Source organism: Falco punctatus (genome assembly GCF_963210335.1).
Source record: "Falco punctatus genome assembly, chromosome: 2".
Classification (NCBI taxonomy): Eukaryota; Metazoa; Chordata; class Aves; order Falconiformes; family Falconidae; genus Falco; species Falco punctatus.
The window spans coordinates 37,661,565-37,680,338 of record NC_137581.1 but is presented as its reverse complement, the minus strand read 5'-3'; the positions used below and the strand labels follow the sequence as shown (position 1 = coordinate 37,680,338).

Sequence of the window (18,774 nt, the reverse complement as noted above, 5' to 3'; positions counted from 1 at the left end):
GTAGAGTATTAAAACTGATTTAGAAGGTGATTCAAATTTGTGTTTCCGCCAACTCAGAAAGGACTAGAATCTGGTTCCTTCAGTCTCTATGTGAGGTCTTTAAGTTCTTATCTGTGGTACTATCCTAAACAACAAAGCTCAAAGACCTCAAGAGGTCATTTAGTCTGTGTCGTAATCCTATGCAAAATTTATTGCGCTTAGAAAAACACTTTTTGAGAATGACATAGCTCTCAAAAGATCTCTCTTAAAATTTAGAGATGTAATTTCAGTTTAGGGAAATCCTCTTGATAGTTCATGTTACATCTAGTTTTGTCAAGTGAGCTAGCAATTTTAATCCTATGTCATCTTTACAATACTTCTCATCTATATCCAACTCCTGAAGTCAGTAGCATATGTTTGTTACAACATATTTTCTACTCCCAGATAACTTGAAGGATGTATAACTTAATTTGGAACAATCTTACTGTAAAAGCTTGGAAACTAATTTAATTTGTGAAATATTATACAGAATTAGATAATAGTAATACATTGAGTGAATAACGTTTGACAGTGCAGATTTATGCTGGGGAGAAAGAAAGAAAAGGGAAAAAAGGAAGAAAATAAAATGGACAATCAGATTGGATTTAAGGAAAGATTTGGGGGGTTTTGGTCTTGTTTGTTTGCATAGTAATTGCAATGATTCCTACGAATACATTACCAAGCCTATGCTGTTAGTTTAAGTGAAATTTGTATGACAATGTGTGAACTATGCGAAAATAATTCAACTTACATAATACATTCCTATTCATATGAATTATTTTCTGAAAACAAAGAATAAGCTAAAATTTCCAGCCATGTTAATGTATGTTTATACAATCGCTTCATTTTTGTGGTATTTTATAATAAGGTGATTACATCATAAATTTAAAATTACATCTTTTTTTGGAAGAGATAAGGAAAATAGTTATATATTCATTTATATTCTTAGATGAAGAACCAACCCAAAATTTAAGCATTTTTAATGAGCCAGTTGTCTTTAATAATTTTGGTGCATATATTTAGACAGAAGTGGTCACAAAAATGCTTACATTTTGGGTTGGTTCTTTATTGCTCAGCGTGGAGACATACTGAAATATCTTCTTTAAGATTTGTTATTATTAAAATCCAGTTCAGGATGCTCACCTGGCCGGGGTGACTGAGATATGTTTCATGGTATTTTAACTATGTCTTTTATGACCTTAGGCCATTTGTACAATTAACGTCAGCATCTTCACTCAGTTTCTCTCTATATACAAAAAATAATCCTGTTCTAGAAGGCTAACATGCTGACAAATTTCACTGAAGAGCAAAAATACTGAGAATGCAAAGAAAAAATGCAAAACATCTGGGGTTTTTTTTTGTCTGTATGTTCTGATACGTTTTTTCTTTGTAAATTGACTACACTTCATAGCAAATATCTTTTCTGAATTCATTAGTGTTTTCTGTTAATACTAATGGTTAACAATGAGTGTATTTATGTTTACTTTGACAGTGAAAAAAGAGGATGAGGATTTGGAAGAAAAGAAATCCATTAAGAAACGAATCAAAGAATTGAAAGTTTTGGACCCAAAGATTGCACAGAATCTGTGTAAGTAGTTTCTGATTTTATGGCAAAGTAATGTTCCATAAAAATTTTTTTCTTGTCCAACTGTCTGGTTAGCACTTTTTGTTTAAAATGTGAGAATTTGTGCGTATTTGTGTTAAGCCCAAATATGTGAGTTAATACAACTGAAACATGTTTTAAAAGACCCAGAAAAGAGTTAATTATCCCCTGACATTATTCTCGTATGTATATATTGAAGTACAAGCGTACGGCTTTATAACTATTTATCTATTTATATTTTCAAAATATACATCAAGCAATGCTTCCTGTCCCCTGCCCCTGGCAAGAAAGACAATAATGTCTACAAGATATCTGGCCATCTCTTGTATACTTTATAGAAAGAAGGCAATACACAGTAATGTGCAGTAATATGCAAATTATGATGCTAACGTTTTGGCAGAGAGGAGTGCTGTAAAGAGTAAGTTCCTAAATTGTGGCAGAGATAAAATAAGAAAAGATTGTATTACAGTGAATGAATAAACACTGTTTATAAGAGTATTTTGGTTTTTAACTGTTTGTATGGTTTTGGCTGCTAATGGTGCTTTTTTAAGAGAAAGCTCTGGCAAGACCATTGAAGAAAAAAGTGTAATTGTCACCTCAACACAAAATACTATAACAGCAGGGATTATCCTGCAAAGTAGACTTGTCCCTGGCTGCTTATGGAGGTCTTCTGTGATGCTGGATGTTGTGCATAACAAATGGATGAAGGCCAAAATTGTAAAACAGTAATTAAAAATACATTTTAAATTATTATCTCTTATCTGTATTAATTTGCATACTGTTTGTTAACCTGTACATGCTATAGCCTGTTTAATTGGTGTTTTGTGAGAGAGTTGTCATCTTGCTTTCTTCATTATGTATTAAATCTTTGTTTTAGCAATTTTCCTTGGCTCTTTCCGAGTGCCTTATGAGGAAATCAAAATGATGATATTGGAAGTAGACGAAACACAGCTGTCAGAGTCCATGATTCAGGTAAGGAAAATGACACTTCAAATCTGAATATTTCAGGGTAAGCTTCTCATTAAATAGAAACCTGTAGTTAAAAAGCCTCCTTGTGGTGACGCAAGTAGAGACGGACTCAAAACCACTATTAGCTGATTGGCTGGGTTCAGACAAAATGGACCTTTATTATTTTTACATATTGCTTATATATCTTAGATAGTACCAGGTGGCAGGCACTGATAGGCTTTCTGTCATCTTCTTGCTTGCTGTTGCCATTACATCCGTATGCTTCGGTTTTAAGTTCCGGGTTTTCACATCCTGTTTACGTACTTGACATTTTTGTGGCTGTCTTAAAGGTACATGACTAAGTCTTCAAGGTCAACTAACTCATCTGCAGATCCGCTGCAGACCCCCACACCTCCTAACATAAACTTTTGGCTAATCATTGCAAGAAGCTTTTTTTCCTGTGAACTGTAGGGGATTTTTATATTTGTAATGCTATTTTTTTAATGAAAAGAAGTGAATTTAGATTCTCTGTTTTCTGCATTCATATCGTCCACATCTAAATTGAGGTTTTTGTTTGGTATATAATTGAACAGCATATGATACTCTGTTTCTTCCCTAGTTGCTATTTTTCTCTTTAATTTGTTTCTACCTCTATCTCATCTGCACAAATCTGTTCTTCTTGTTAAAAACTAGATGGCAAAAGGTTTGGTGTTTGGTTTGGTTTTGGTTTTGGTTTTGTTGGCTTTTTTTTGTATTTTTTTTTCCTCTGTCCTGTTAGAGTTGGTATGATCCAGGATCTTGCCTTAGGGCTTCCACAGTGACCACTTGTCTTCTCTGGGGTTGATTTGGATGATGTTTTCCCTTTCTGTATTATTTTATTCAAAGCACAAAATCATTATGGTTCTGTGTGGAGACGAAAGAAACTGAAAGTTCCTTTTGTTGTTCTATGTACAGTGTTATTTAAGGGTTGTTAAGTTGAAGAATGTCATAAAATAATTTAAATACAAATACTTCATTATAGAACCGTGGAAAAAAATAATTTGGAAGGGATGTCTGGAGGTCACGTGATCCAAGCCCCTGCTTAAAGCCAGGTCAACTAGACCAGGTTGCTCAGGGCCTTTTCCCATTAAATTTTTAATATCTCCAAGGCTGGAGGCTCCGCAGCCTTTATGGGCACCTTTTCCAGTGTTGAACTACCCTCATGGTGAAAACTTTTTTTTTCTTGTTTATCTAATGGGAATTTTCATTGTGACCTTGGCCTTCTGTTCCACACCTACAAGAGGAACCTAATTGCATCTTCTCTGTACCCTCCGGTTGGGTACCTGAACATCACATTAAGTTCCCCTGACACTTCTTTTCTTACAGTTCAACAAACCCACTTCTCTTCTCCTCACCTTGCCTGTTGTGTGCCGTGTTCCCCAGTCATCTTGGTGGGCATCCATTAGATTTTCAAAGTTATGCCTTTAGACTAAGATTGTCTGTCTTTTGGACAGGACTCCTACATGTTGTGATGAATATCAAGTTATTGCTGTTGTGGCTTATAAATGTCAATTTAAAATAATTAATATCAATCTACTAGTAATGTGTCCTAGCTTTCAATTACAGAGAATTTAGGTAGTCAGTCTCTACAGTTTACCTGGAAGTGTGGTAGAGACATGGATACTAGTCTCTACTCAAACATGCAAGAAAGGTAAATTTAGATTTTTTAGAAACATATGCTTTTTGCAGGAATGTTGATTAGTGAAGAAAGAAATACAGGTAATAGTGAGGCACAGAATCAGTTCTAACCCTATGGCTCTTTGAGATTCATATGTATGACTTGTACTGCAACATGTAGCAATTTGTACTCAGAGGTCAAAATGAGGCAACTTTATATTTGTGCGCTTAGCTTGCAAAATAAATTTCCAACATATTGCAATGTCAAAATAAGGTCCAGCTGAGGAGGCTATGCAATGCTCCTGTTCTTCCCACAAAAGGGAAGTTTAAAAGATCTTTAAACATTGAGCTAATTGGACTTGACTTTCCTTTCTTCATTGAAGAATGAGATGTTTTCTCTTAAACAATGTTTGAAGTAACAAACATGAGCTGTCATCTCCAGTGATGGTATATATAATCATTATATAATTCTCTGTATTTTGTTCAAAGATGCTGTTAATATTGGCACTGAAACTATTACTTTGAGGTTATTAGCATGAACAGAGTGACTTACACGTCTAAGCTGTTTGTTTATTCTAGTTTGCACTTACATCACTTTTTCAAGGTTTTTTTCATGCTCAGAAGAAGTATTTATTTTATTTTATTTGGAATAGTAGTAGAAATTCTCTAAAATAGCATGAAAAGCTGAGAGATGGAATATGCTATGTTGTTATGTGGCATAGTAGTTCATATAGTCCATGCTTGCTCTGAGACTCTTTCCCATGCTATTTGACTTCAGCAATGTTTTTCAGTTGTGAAAATTTAGCTTTTTAATGAAATTAGGTCCTCAACAATATCATGAAGCAGCCTGTATATACTAAATAAATATTATATATCAAAATTATGGAAAAATGGCATCTTGATAATTTTTATACATACTAATTAAATAAGGTAATACATTTAATTTTTTTTGCATCTAGGCGCCAGGGAAAAGCATCATCAAACTGTTAATACGTAGCTAATTAATGGCATACTTTTATGTGAACATTTGGCAAATACGCTATCAGTTGCAGTAAGTTAGGAAGAAAACCTTTACTTTCATTGAGAATTGTTTACTACTTTTTCCTCCTTTTTACTAATGTGGACTATTATTTCCATTTCAATGGTATATAACTTGGGATAAAGAATGTCTAATTTCCTGTGTATTTAAAACAGCTAACACAACCTAACCCCATTTTATTCTCTATGTAATTGGCATGGTTATCAATATTAAGAAATACTTCTTTGACACTATGCTGATAACCTTGTGGCTCTTTTAATTGGTATTAACAGTAGAGTAAATTGAAAGTCAGTGCATCCAGTAACATCTCTATATAGTTTTTGGCATCAGAATTGAGTCTTAAATATTTTTGACAGCATTTGAGTCTTCTTGTGTTGCTTTTGGAAGGGACTGAATGATTTTACTTAAGAAAAGGGTAAGAAAAGTTTAACAGCCAAATGTGAGGTGAGGAATAATGTCCTACAAGAGGACAGTGATGTCAGCAGCTACTTTGATTGAGTGAAGGTCAGCGTAATAGAATACAAGTAAAAATGCTCACAGTATCCTGTATGAGCACAGTCATAGGTATAACAAGGCATACTCTTAAAAGGATGGCACGTCCCACGTATTGGGGATTTTTAAGGCATATAAATGATTCAAGAGTATAGATTGCATTTTTTTGACAAATGATTGAATACTTGCAAGCCTAAATCAAATGGAAAATTCAGTAGAACTTAGGCTCCAGATTTACTTTGCAAATTTGGATCTAGTCATTTTTATCAAATGATTTCATCCAAGTTTCTTGTTTCTGGGTAAAAAAACCCTGTAATAACTTTGAAAAGGGGACCATCTGAGTTTAAACTCAAAAAAGCATTTAAGACACCCATCTTCCTTTGGAAGTGGTAATTTGCTTCAAAAAATTGATAACTACCTTCACATATGCCTAGGTTACTAAATAAATTTAATTATCCAGTTATATGTCTCTTTCTGCCTTTAAAAACCTTCACAAGTACGGGTGATGGCCACCCTATGAAAATGTGGTGCTGTGTTTCTTGATTCTGAGAAGAACAAAAGCATGCGCAGGTTTGCAAGCATATGACTATTTTTATTTATTTATGTAAGATACCTCAGATAGTATGGTACTCCTCCTTTCCAGAAATGTATTGCTTTCATCAATTTTGTGTAGCTTTAAATATTGCTCAGTGTGTCTTAATGTCACAGTTTCTGAAGTTGGAAAATTATTCTTAATCCTACTCTTTTTATGCTTAAGAAATAAAATATATTCTCTGCCTCTCCTCCATCTCCCTCACTCCCTACTTTTCCCTCTCTTCCTGCCCCTGCCCCGTTAGAAATTAAATCTAGTTCTGAAAGATGTAAAAACTCCAAAAGTCATATAATCCAGATGATCATTGACTAATTATTGGAATGTTTCTTAGTCAAAATTCTTTCTCATACTTGATCTCTGATATTCAAAATATGTTTCATCTCTAGCAGTTCAAAAACTTTATCTGAACACCATAAAGCTGGCTTTGATATCAGTGGCTTCTTAATTTGTTTGTTGTTTTTTAATTTTTTTCCTGACACTCAGTATTGAAAACATTCATACAGCACTTGACTATTTCTCTTTTTTGAAAGTTTTGTGGGCAGTTTTTCTGTATGTGAAAATTATTTTACTATCAAACAACATTTTAATCTCAGTAAAGTTTAAGAAAATGTAGTATATTATAGAGGTGGTTATATGGATGTTGTATATCAAGACGATAAATAAGTGGGTTATAAATTTCTAATTTAAAATATATCTTTTTATGCTTTGTACCCTTTCATTTTTGCTCAATGTTACTGATTTAGTGCTGGACATCTTCATTCATAATTAACAAATGTAGTCTTTTTTACAAAAATATTTTCCAAATGTAATTAAGTTAAGGATATATATGACTACTGTAATAAATCTTTCATGTTGGAAGTCAGTCTGGCCATGTCAAAATGAAGCTCCATAAAATTTATGTTTATTTTTTTTTAAGAATCATCGTTCGCACATTTTTAATAGTTCTCCCTTTTCCCTACCAAAATCCTTATCAGAGCACAGACACTGTATTGAAGCAGTCTACTCTTTAGCTATAACTTACTCTTTATTTGGTTTATTTAGACTTTTGCTCATAAGTCTGTCTTTTCTTATTGCCTGACTTAACTTTTGTGATAAACTACTTGATCCTTTGGATATGACAAAATACTGTAAAACAAATGACTTATCATAGTCCTGAGAATCAAAGTAGGGTTTCAGTTCTTAAAATAGTAGCTAGTTTTGCACTAAAACAAAACAGTGATAAAGGATTGTCTAGGTCTTTTTATCCTCTAGAAAGAAAAGGTTTGATAAATGCTAAACTATCATAAAATGACAATTGTTAAAACAGCTAAAAGACTTGAGTTATAAAAAAATAAAAGTAGCAGTATTAAAACAAAACATTCAAGCTGCTTTTAAAAACTTTAACACTTTGGGTACGTTTGTTCTTTAGTTACAAATCTAGTATTTTAACTCTGTAACAAGAGGAATATCTATACTGCAATCCAAGCGTGCTATTGCAACTTCAATAAACACATGGAGTTATCTTTGAATTAGCTAATACAGCTTCTGAAGATAGTATAGAGCCATTGGGTTGACCACCAGTTTAAGGATATTTTTGGGGTACTAGTTGGAGTTCAACTCTTTCTTCTTAAATTAGGGAAGTATGTTAAGCAAAGTGTGGCTATGACTTTTCATCTCTCTGGCCCTGGAGGGAAAATCAGTATGTCCTAACTGGCTGAATTTCCTGTAGAAGAGGAAATTAGGAACTTTTGTGGTTAAAATCAAGGGGTTTTTAAGACGTTCAGATGGAGATCCTGTTCGCTACCATAAGTAAATTCTTTTTTGTGGATTGTATATCACTAAAGCTATTTATTTGAAGAATAATAAAACAGATTTTGCCTTAATTGTCGATCTCTGCCTTTTCCATCAAGTAATGGGGAAGTGATGGAGTTAATCTTTCTGATAATTTCTTGAAATGTTGTACTAGATGGTGAGATAGCTGTGTTTGCTAGATCTTACTCATTGACAGAAGTATTGAATCTTTATTTCAGTTGAGAAAAGTGATCTTCCCAGTAGACCAGGGAGTGTTTTAAGAAAGAACACACTCTCTCGTTCCCTTTACTATGATGGAGGCTTAGCTACTGAGTAACCAGGAACACAAGTCATAATCTGAGAAAGAAAGCAGGCTAGGGGGACCCCAACTATTATCTAGTAGTTATAGTAGTTGTCTTGGGAAGGGACAGAACTGAGCTACTGACTCAAATTATATACCATAATTAAATATTTGAGAAGCTCTCTACTTTTAGAACCTCAGAATAGCCATTTTTAGGCAACCTAGCTGATTGTAATTACAGTGGGAATTAGGGGCCTAAATTTAAGTGTCTATACATAAACATAGGTGTTAAAGTGTTCAGGAACCTCCAGGGAGTCTGAGGATTCTTCAGCTGATCAGATGGAAGTAGCATGTTTAGATTCCCTTACCTGTGTTCACAAGACATTCACTTGTGTAAATGTTCAGGCTCCCCCTGGACTCCTGAATTCAGCTGAAGCTGAGTCCCACCTCTGAATTCCTACTTCTGGCAAGTTTTCAGGCTAAGTAGTGTGTAATGGGTTAAAGCTGTTGTTTTGAAATACTAGAAAATAAATTATCAATTTTCAAAATACTTTTTGTCTAGCACTAATAATTCTTGCCATCCTATAGATGGATATGTTACACTTGAAATACTTGTTCTATTTGCTTCTCAGTGTTCTGTTTACATAGTTCCTATCAAGCATGTTCCTTCTTTAAAAATAATGTTTAAAAGAAGACTACAGAAATGTTTGTAGAATCAGCAAAAGATGCTCGCTAGCAGTATGGACTCACTTTTTACGCTCTCAGTTATGTTAATTTGTGTGTTGCCCATTTACATTCTGTCTTCAGGGAGGAGTGTTGTCTTTGGAGTATATGGTAATGATGTATATGTAATACCATTTGGCTACAATAATACAAGCAACATAGAATCTGAGCTTTTTTTAATCTATTTTATTTTTCTTGATAGAATTTGATAAAACATCTTCCTGGACATGAACAATTGAATGCATTGTCCAAGTTCAAGAGCGAGTATAATAATTTGTCTGAGCCAGAGCAGTTTGGAGTTGTGGTGAGTTCTGTTTTGTTATCACTTTTTTATTGTCCATTCCTGAAATACAGTTCTGATATAATATTAAAGAAACAATACCAGCTGCTCCTTCAAAGATGTGAGGAGGTTCCAGACTGGCAGAAGAGTACAAGTGCTGCCTTTTAGTTGACTTTTAGTTGACATATCCATGGATGTGGAAAGCCTGATTGTTGGAATATGATTGTTGGGATTATTTGGGATTCTCTTTGTCCAAAGAAGTAATTTAATTTTTTGTAAAAAAAAATAAAAAATCAGTAGTATTTTCTGTGGCAAAGTTTCACTGGGAGATACAGAGCTATTTTTGAATTTCCACAACTAAAATAGTTTGGCTTTACTTTTGTTTGCATTAATAAGTCTTAACTTTTCAGTGATGTTTACTACACTAATGTTTTTCTTTCTGTTCTCCACGTATATTAGAAGAAAATACTGTAGTTATCATCATGTTAACATATTCTGTCTCATTCCTCCTATGTTTTTATAGTACGTTTTGTCAAAGGTACTTGTAATCTTTTTTTCCATTCCCAGAAGGAAGATGCATTTATAATATCTCCCAGGTTGAATTAACAAAGGAAGACTGGAAGAGAGAAAAGAAAATGCTGCTAGTTCAGTGTTGGCAGTTGATGCTTTTTGTGGAAATACAGTTTGGAAATGATTTCTATATAGCTCATAATTAATAATTTTTAATTATTTAATCCAAACACAGAATAAGACTATTTCTTTTCTTGAGTGCACATATCTATATAAAGTCTTTGATTTCTTTCTTATCCACTCCTAGCATTTCAAGCTAAGATGGTCATTCTTAGCTTCATCTCGGAGGATTTACGTGGGAGAGAATAAATCTTTTAGTTATCTGTGGGCTTCAGGAGAGGGAGTATTGTGTCTTTGTAACAGTAGGCACTTGCTGTTGGTAATTACCTGTGTGGGTATCAAATAGCTGTACTTAACTACCGGAAAAGCTGGAGTGCATGTATGGGATATAAGAGCAGCAATCCCTATTATGAATCAACTTAAGAATCGTAGAATCATTTGGGTTGGAAATGACCTTTGAGATCAAGTCCAACCATTAACCCAGGACTGCTAAGTCCGTCACTAAACCATGTCGCTAAGCACCGCATGTAGGTGTTTTTTTAATACATCCAGCAATGGTGATTCCATCACCTTCCCGGATTGCCTGTTCCAATGCTTGACCACCCTTTCAGTGAAGAAGTTTTTCCTAATATCCAATCTAAACCTCCCCTGGTGCAACTTGAGGCCATTTACTCTTGTCCTATTGCTTGTTATCTGTGAGAAGAGACCCCATCTACTTACAACTTCCTTTTAGGTAGTTTTAGAGAGCACTCAGATCACCCCTGAGTCTCTTGTTGTCCAGGCTAAACAACCCCAGTTCCCTCAGCTGCTCTTCATAAGACTTGTGTGCTAGATCCTTCACTGCCCTTCTCTGGACATGCTCCAGCACCTTTGCATCCCTCTTGAAGTGAGGGGCTCAAAGCTGAGCACAGTATTCATGGTGCGGCCTCACCAGTGGCGAGTCCAGAGGCACAATTGCTTCCCTTGTCCTGCTGGCCATGCTGTTTCAGATACAAGCCAGGTTGCTGTTTGGCCACCTCAGTGCACCGCTGGCTAATGTTCAGCCAGCTGTCAACCAAGACCCCCTGGTACTTTTCTTCTGCCAGGCAGCTTTCCAACCACTCCACCCCAAGCCTGTAGCATTGCATGGGGTTGCTGTGACCCACGTGCAGGACCTGGCACTTCTCCATGTTGAACCTCATACAGCTGGCCTCGGCCCATCAATGCAGCCCCCTGCAGAAGGTTGGTCTCGTTGAGAAACACCAATGCATTGAATTGGTGCTGGTTACAGATGTGACATAGGCAGTTGTCTTTGAATATAGGTACTTGTAAACCAAGGCTAGTTCTGAAGTGATGCTTTTGCTGAAAGATGTTGACCCTGTTCATTTTCCATCCATCTTAACAAGAATGACAGATATTGTACATATAATGTAATGTTGATTTCTATGTTTTTGGGAGTCTTCTAACTACAGTTTGGAAGCCAGAAAAAAATTAGGAACACCACCACGGTTTTTAACACTTTTATTTATTTTCCAAGGTTTTCATATATAGTTTTCTGATTAAAGCCAAATTATCAATTTCTCTTGGTCCAAATGTCTTAGTTACAAAAGGTAATGAAATATTTTGGTTTTAATTTCTTGTTGAGATTATATCACATATTCAAGGGATCTATATATAGTTCATCCCAATACTAACCTTACTTTATGTGATTAAATTATCACCACTCTGAAAAGGTTGTTGAATAAAATCCTTAGAAGTATTCTCTGTCAAAAAAAAAAATCTAATCAGGATATTTGTTGTTTTATGAGATGTGAAACTAATGCTTTCAGAACTTCTGTTGCTTGCAAAGAACAACAAAGGTCTAAAATGAGAGAAATTATTACCTTTTCACTTGTTTTGATATATGTGTTTCCTCAATTCAGCAAATAGAAGTAATTTCACAAAGGTAGGTTTCACACTGGCAAGTTTTAGGTTTATTTCCAGTCTAGTTTATATTGCCGAGCTTTAGAAAGAGAGAAACAGGTTAGCAGTTAAATCTACCATGTCCAACTGTATTTAACTTTTTGGTGGTAAGAATTGGTAAGAGGCTGTGATAATGATTATTATGTTGGAAACTGTTCTCCAGGTGGAAATTTTGGTTTAAATCTGTAATTTCATAAGTGAGAGTTCCTACGTTTATTTACTCAGTTGTGCTAATCAACATAAAGTTAAGATGTATCAATATATTAATGTCTGTTAATAAAGAAGCAGAACCAGAAACCACCACCACAACAACAAAAACCTAAACTCCAAAATAATCACTGTAATAATTTAAAAAGATAATTTACATTAACTTAAATTGTACCTTCTGACTTGTCCGATTCTCTTGAGATTTTCCATGGCTCTGGGCTTTGAATGTTTTTGTTTTCTCACTTGCATATTATTTCTCATTCTTGAACATGAACTACTACTGCAGCTGATGTACAGCAGACATTAACTGGGCATGCTTGGAAAATATAGCCACATCTATGGTATAGAACGCCTCTTATCTGATAAGAAGAGATAGTCTCACTTTCATCTTCCCTCCGCAAATTTCTTCAAAACCTGTAGGGTGAAACAGCTATGTTAGCTTCTACAAACTCCTTCCTTGTTCTCAAAGTAAGTCTTCATCTTAAATGCCATTAAAAAGTCTGATGAAATTAGTAATCAGACATACTAGGTTTAGTCTGGAGTCTTGCATGTTCAAATTTTAATTAATACATTGTAATACATACATTTCCTAAGAATATATTTCTTCATAGGCCCATATCTCAACCAGTATATGAGATTGGTGGTGCCTTAGGAATGAAATTTCCTTGTGTAATGAATAAAAGCTGTTGGTAGAGTTCCTGGCTCATTTGATCTAGAAGTTAGAATGTTTGGAGAAGAGTTGATGAAGGACAAAAGGAAGGGGGGATAAAGATCGGTTAGGAAGAGTGAGTATAAAAAAGCAAATAAAGCAATCTCTTCCATTTCTGCCTCTACCATAGTTTTTTAACATAAATCTGGCTGACTCGGACATTAGATAATGCTGTGAAATAGATAACACGGGATAAGAGGAGAAAGATAGTAACGGAATATTTTACAAAGACTTTGTCGAGTTCTATTTTTGTTTTTGTTTCCTGTGGTATTTGGTGCCACAACGGCAAGTCTTTCTGTGCTTGTCAGAACTGGACCCTCCATGTAAATATTTTGGGGTTTTATATTTAAGTTTTATGTAAAAAACAAGCATTAGTTTTTCTAAAAAAAAAAAAAAAAAAAAAAAAAAAGTGTCTGTTCTGGAATTGAGCTTTATAAATGCTGCACTAATATTAAAAGTTCATGGTTTTCCAGAGAATTTAATATTAGATAACTGAAAGGGTAGATTGCTGATGTAGAGAGATTTATATGTATCAGTCTTACTGAGAAAACTTCAAGTGCGCTGTTCTGAATAAAGTAGGCTAAATACAATGCTTGTCCCTGATAACCTTGTTTCAAACTCTGTCTGCCAGGACGACAGAGATAAACATGTCTAAACTCAGCAGCTTCATTTGAGTCCAACAAATTGCCACAAAATGCCAGTAAAGATGGATTCACATGAGTAAATTTGACCATAAACTGGACTGGCTGAGGAGTAGACACCTATCTGACCATGCCAAATTCTTCTAACAGTAATATGTATGTAACTGTTTCGTTGGGAAAATACTTATACAGGACAATTACATGCAGGGTTATGCATTTTAATTGAATTTGTAAAATACAAAGTTAAGTAGCAAGCATATTTTCTACTTTATTATCAAGAAAAAACATTGATTCAAAAAGAGGTATTTAAAAATGAATTCCACATAAGCTAAAGCTTGCTTTAATACTTTTATTTTGTATTTGAACTTCACCCAGCTGACAAATCTGTTTTTTGCTCTTTAACAATGTCAGACTTAATACAATTGGGCATACTAACAACAGTAATAAATTTGTAATTTCGTGTGCCAATTTTCCAATTGATAGGAGCCCTTATACTAAATATGAGATGTCTTTTGGAAAGAAACTTGCCTTATGGGGGAAAAAAATGTTTAATTTTTGCTGTCATTAGACCATTGTAACAGTTGTTATTTTTAATTTTAAAGAATAATCTCTATTTTTAATTCTTTCAGAAAGACTCCTGTAGTATTTGAGCATTTATTAGCTGTATTTTTAATACCATATTACTGTGTCTATGCGAACAGTATTCTCACTATTTTACAACTATAGAATTGGCTATCCTGATCAGTTTTGTCTAAAAAGGTACTTTAGTTGGCAAGCAAAAAGAGGTTTGCTTAATAACCAGCCAACATTCTGTGGTCTAACTCTTTTCTGCTACATGTGTTGTTATGAGTAATAAAATTTCTGAACATAGTTACACACATTTGTGATACTCAGTTCAGTCACATTACTCCTTTAATTATTCCCATTTCAGCACTACCTATGGGTTACTTTGTAAATGAGGTTATATTTTAAAGCACCCCTGCAAGTTAATTCAAGATTTTCTTACATCTTAAGTAATCAATTTTAGTCCACTGTCCATTTGCTGTGTGTTTTGAAATTTGGTAGTATTCAAATTTAAATAAATGTAAAATTATCTAGTGTAAGACATTGATTGACTTGTATTGACTGACAAGATGCAACATTATTGGTAGACATTTTTAACTGTTAGTTATTTCTTTCAGACAAACTTATTCAGTTAGATGGGACTGTCAGTGTGATGAGAAGAGTTAGACCAGTAGCACTATAGGTCAAGTTTTGCTGGACATGGCCCAACTGATTTGATAATTTTTTCTTAAAAAATTTAGGCAGTGTGATAACTCAGTAAAACATTGCATTAAATAATGAGTTCTTATATCTCAAGAGTTGGTGGAGTTTCTTCCCTGAAGGAACAACCAGGTTCCCACTGAACAGTGCAGGTGTGTGTTTTCCCTAGTTTTCCATGCAAAGCATTTAAAAACCCTCAAACAAACCATACAAAAAACAAACAAACCACACCCCCCACACACCCCCCCCAACCAAAAATACACAAAAACCCCCCAAATCCTGTCATTAGGTGCAATTCTTTTATTGTCACTCCTTTTATGGTTCTAGTAGAGATGACTTCAGAGAACAAGCTACAATCACTTTTTAACAGGAAACATTCTCCATTTCTCTTGGGGGGAGTTTTGAAAAAGTTGGTCTTTTTTACTTTTTGAATATTGTATGCATTTGCTTTTCATCAAAGTTCTTCAGTCTGTTCAAGCTCTTCTATATTTGGCTTTATTCTGGCTGGGGAGCAGGCTGAGAACTCATTTCTTTGAGAACTCCTGTTGGCGCAGATAGGAATCTTCTCAGTATAGCTGGTTTTAGTTTTGTTTGTTTGTTTTTTTGCTTAAAAGTACTGGTTTATGCTTCATTTTTTGCTATGCTTTTCAAATTAGGAGAATCAAACTTAAACACGCAATACAAGACTTTCAAGCTTATCTTTTAGGTGAGTAGTGTTGTGTTGTTACAGTATTTCAGAGCATTCAGAGATGCTATGATTAACGTTCCCCTAAAATTGTGATTAACGGAATGACTAAACTATTTGTCTCCCAAGGAAGAGTCTAAATAGTGAATAAATGGTTTATTAGTCCTTGTGTGATAATGAAAAATCTTGTAGTGGAAACCTTCCTTTATCTTTCTGGCTTAGAATTCAAATTCAAGATTTGGTACTCAGGAGGAAACAGCTAGACATGTACCGAGATACTGGCATGCTGAGACTGTTACAGTATTGTATGTTTTACTTCAAGTAAAGTTAATAAACTTTTATTGTTGGCCTAAAGACATTGAGGTCATGACTCTAAACAGTTCAGGTTCCCTTCATGAGTGTGGCTTGTGGTGGTGCTTTTTTTTATTACTATTTTTTTTAATTTTATTTTGTAGTGACTCTATAGGTTCCTTCTGTGATTTCTGCAGTTATTCTCTTCCTTTTACATTATTTTGCACTTTCATGTTTTCTGTTCATTCAGCAGTAAGTATAAAATAAATCCTTTATTAACCTTATCTTCTCTTCCAGACTTTAGGTTTTCTTCAGATAAGCTACTTTATTTTCCTGGACATTTTTTCTTTAACTTAGTCCAGGCTGTTGTCTCAGAACACAGATATTATCACCTGTTACTGTGGAGTTTGGTGTTTGATGTTACTGGGTTGGGTTTTTTTTTCTTGCACACATCCAGGAGCTATTTTATGAAAGCTATTTTAAATCTGTTCATCTTACTAAATAAGCACTTTAACTTAGCTTCATAGTGTTATCTTAAGTTGATATTGTTTTGAATGTGGTGTGTTGTTGCTCAGATTCTAGATGAAGTATGCTTGTACTTGTTCAAATTTAAATATACAATTGCATTTTGTTTTACTGTACGTCTGGTTTTGTACTTGGTTTTACTTAGTGCTAAAAACTTCCTCCTAAAGGAATCTAACCATATTTTCTTGGAGGTTTCATTGATTATGACTGATACTGGGTGATATATTCTATAAAATTTATTATTGGTGAAGATTATCTTTGTGTTTAGAAATGAGTAGTCATATGACAGCCTACTTGCAATGTCAGACCCATCCGAGATGAATGGGCTTTCGGCTAGGTGGTTATACTGGTAGGTGACTGTTGTTTGAAGATTGGATTTTTTGGTGGTTTTAATTTTTTTTCGTCCTTGTGCTTTCTCCAATTGGCAGTATAAGTATTATGTCACTTGAGGATTTAAAGCATAGAACAGTGTTGATTTGTTTTGCAGGTATTTTTTTTTTCAACTGAGAAAAATCTATTGGTTTACAGAATATTTTTTTCAAATTTTGGATTGTAGCCTCTGTCATTGTATCAAATAAACAATATTGACATTACTAAATTATCTACTCCTTGAATCTCATTTGTTTTCAGTGAAGTTGATGTAATAGTTACTAGTTAGATTTATTAATTGTGACTGATACTTTAAATGTAGTTTTCTGTTTAATGGATTTTCGTTGACGAGCTATTGCCATACCACTGTTCAAGCCTTGCTTCTGAGTACAGGTGTATAATTGGCTTTCGTCTGAAACAAAACCTAATGTATTTGCCATCAACAATGGTGCTTTGCATTTCAGACATCTTTCTCCAAAGGCTTTTGTTCTTATGTAGTCTCACCCAGCCCTAGAAGTTTTCATTATACCTGGGGTATACAATATAGCCTATTTCTTTGGGTCTTTTGCATAAGAGATGATAACGATACTGAAACACTGAACTATTTTGCTAAAATTTACTGGGCAAAGAAATAACTGAGTTCTTGAGGTATACTGATTAAGTGTCTTTCTACTACACAAACAAGATGACAAAACACTGGAGAACCATTGCATTCCTTTTTGAATTTGTCTGTGATTCTTCCTTTTCTTTGTACTCACAGTCCAGGAGTGAATGGGAAACCACTAGCAAGCTTTTGAATATTGTAAGGATGTGGTAATTAAACTCACATCACGTATCTTCTAAGTTTTGTGAGTATTCTAGTGAAAGAAGAATTTTAATCACAGAAATAATAAATTAGAAATAAATGTTGGGATGCCAAGCCAACAGTTTAGATTTTTTTTTTAGAAGTAAAATGAGAAGTAATAACAAAATGATGATTTATCCCAGTTTAAGAAGGTATTTTTGCTAAATAACAAATGAGATTTCTGAAGTAAATGACTGGACTCTGGAAATCATTGTTACAAATAAAGCCTTTTTTTAACCTCACATTTTTTGTTTAATGTTTCTAAATCAGGCCTGGGCAACTGTATGTTAGCTACAAAACTAGTATCTATTTAACTGCACTTTTTGTGCTGAACTATGCTACATATCTTTTTTTTTTTTTTTTTTTTTTTTTGTAAAAGAAGATTGGGCATTTGTATAAAGAATTTCCTGCCCTATTAGAGCAGCATAAGGTAATTCTTTTGTTTGTATGACAAAAATTGAGGAGGAAATTTTCTGTAGGACAAGTCTCATGCTTCAACCATCTACAGTATTTGTGTCTGAAACACCTAATATTTGACTCTTATGTCCGTTGATTCATGTAACAGTTGCTTTTCTTTTACTTTCTGATGATCCCAGATATTGTTGTCAGCCCGATTTACAATTTTTGAATCTTGTTTTTTTCTCTAATGCAAACAGTTTGGCATTTAGTTTGTCTGTCTTTGCAAAATACTTATCTTTATCTCAGTTTTTTTGACAGGTAGAAACACTTTTCCATGTACTCTTATCTCCATTCATGCTTGCAGTAACTTCTTTTTCTCTGATTTTACTTCAAAACTTGGTCCATTGCATACTCTTTAGAATACATCTCACCTGTCATTTAGACATTCACTCTGCTGTATCAATATATCCCATGACTCTTATCCAAATATAAGTTTAGCTATATTCTTACTTATCTTTATCCCTGTTACAGCAATTATAGTTTATCTTTTTCTTGTATTCCAGTGTTGATTATGAGCTCTTTGCTGGTTTTTGTCCTTCCATCTTCATCATTTTTTGTATTTCAATTTTCTTCTCACCTTTACTCTCTAGCTGGTAAAAGTTCCTTGCCTTAATTGTGTGGAATTCTTAAAGGCTGGGCTCCTTCAGAAGTGCATTGTACAAAGGAGTGGTCCTGTCTGTGTCTGGAATTCTCAATTGCTTCTTCCAAAGACGGAGGCCTACTAGCCTTGAATGTATTTATTAGTCCTGTTGCTGTGTCCTTTTACTGAAGCCCTGACAGCTTCACTG

General features: G+C 34.3%; 1 protein-coding gene across 1 annotated transcript in view; it reads left to right on the top strand.

The window, feature by feature from the left end:
* DIAPH3 (diaphanous related formin 3) overlaps nucleotides 1-18,774 on the top strand; it is a 254,448-nt gene that overhangs the window by 107,509 nt on the left and 128,165 nt on the right. Inside the window, exons 19-21 of the mRNA XM_080376190.1 lie at nucleotides 1,511-1,606; nucleotides 2,499-2,593; nucleotides 9,345-9,446. Of these exons, the coding sequence (XP_080232316.1) occupies nucleotides 1,511-1,606; nucleotides 2,499-2,593; nucleotides 9,345-9,446 (293 nt within the window). The remainder of the gene's footprint in view (nucleotides 1-1,510; nucleotides 1,607-2,498; nucleotides 2,594-9,344; nucleotides 9,447-18,774) is intronic.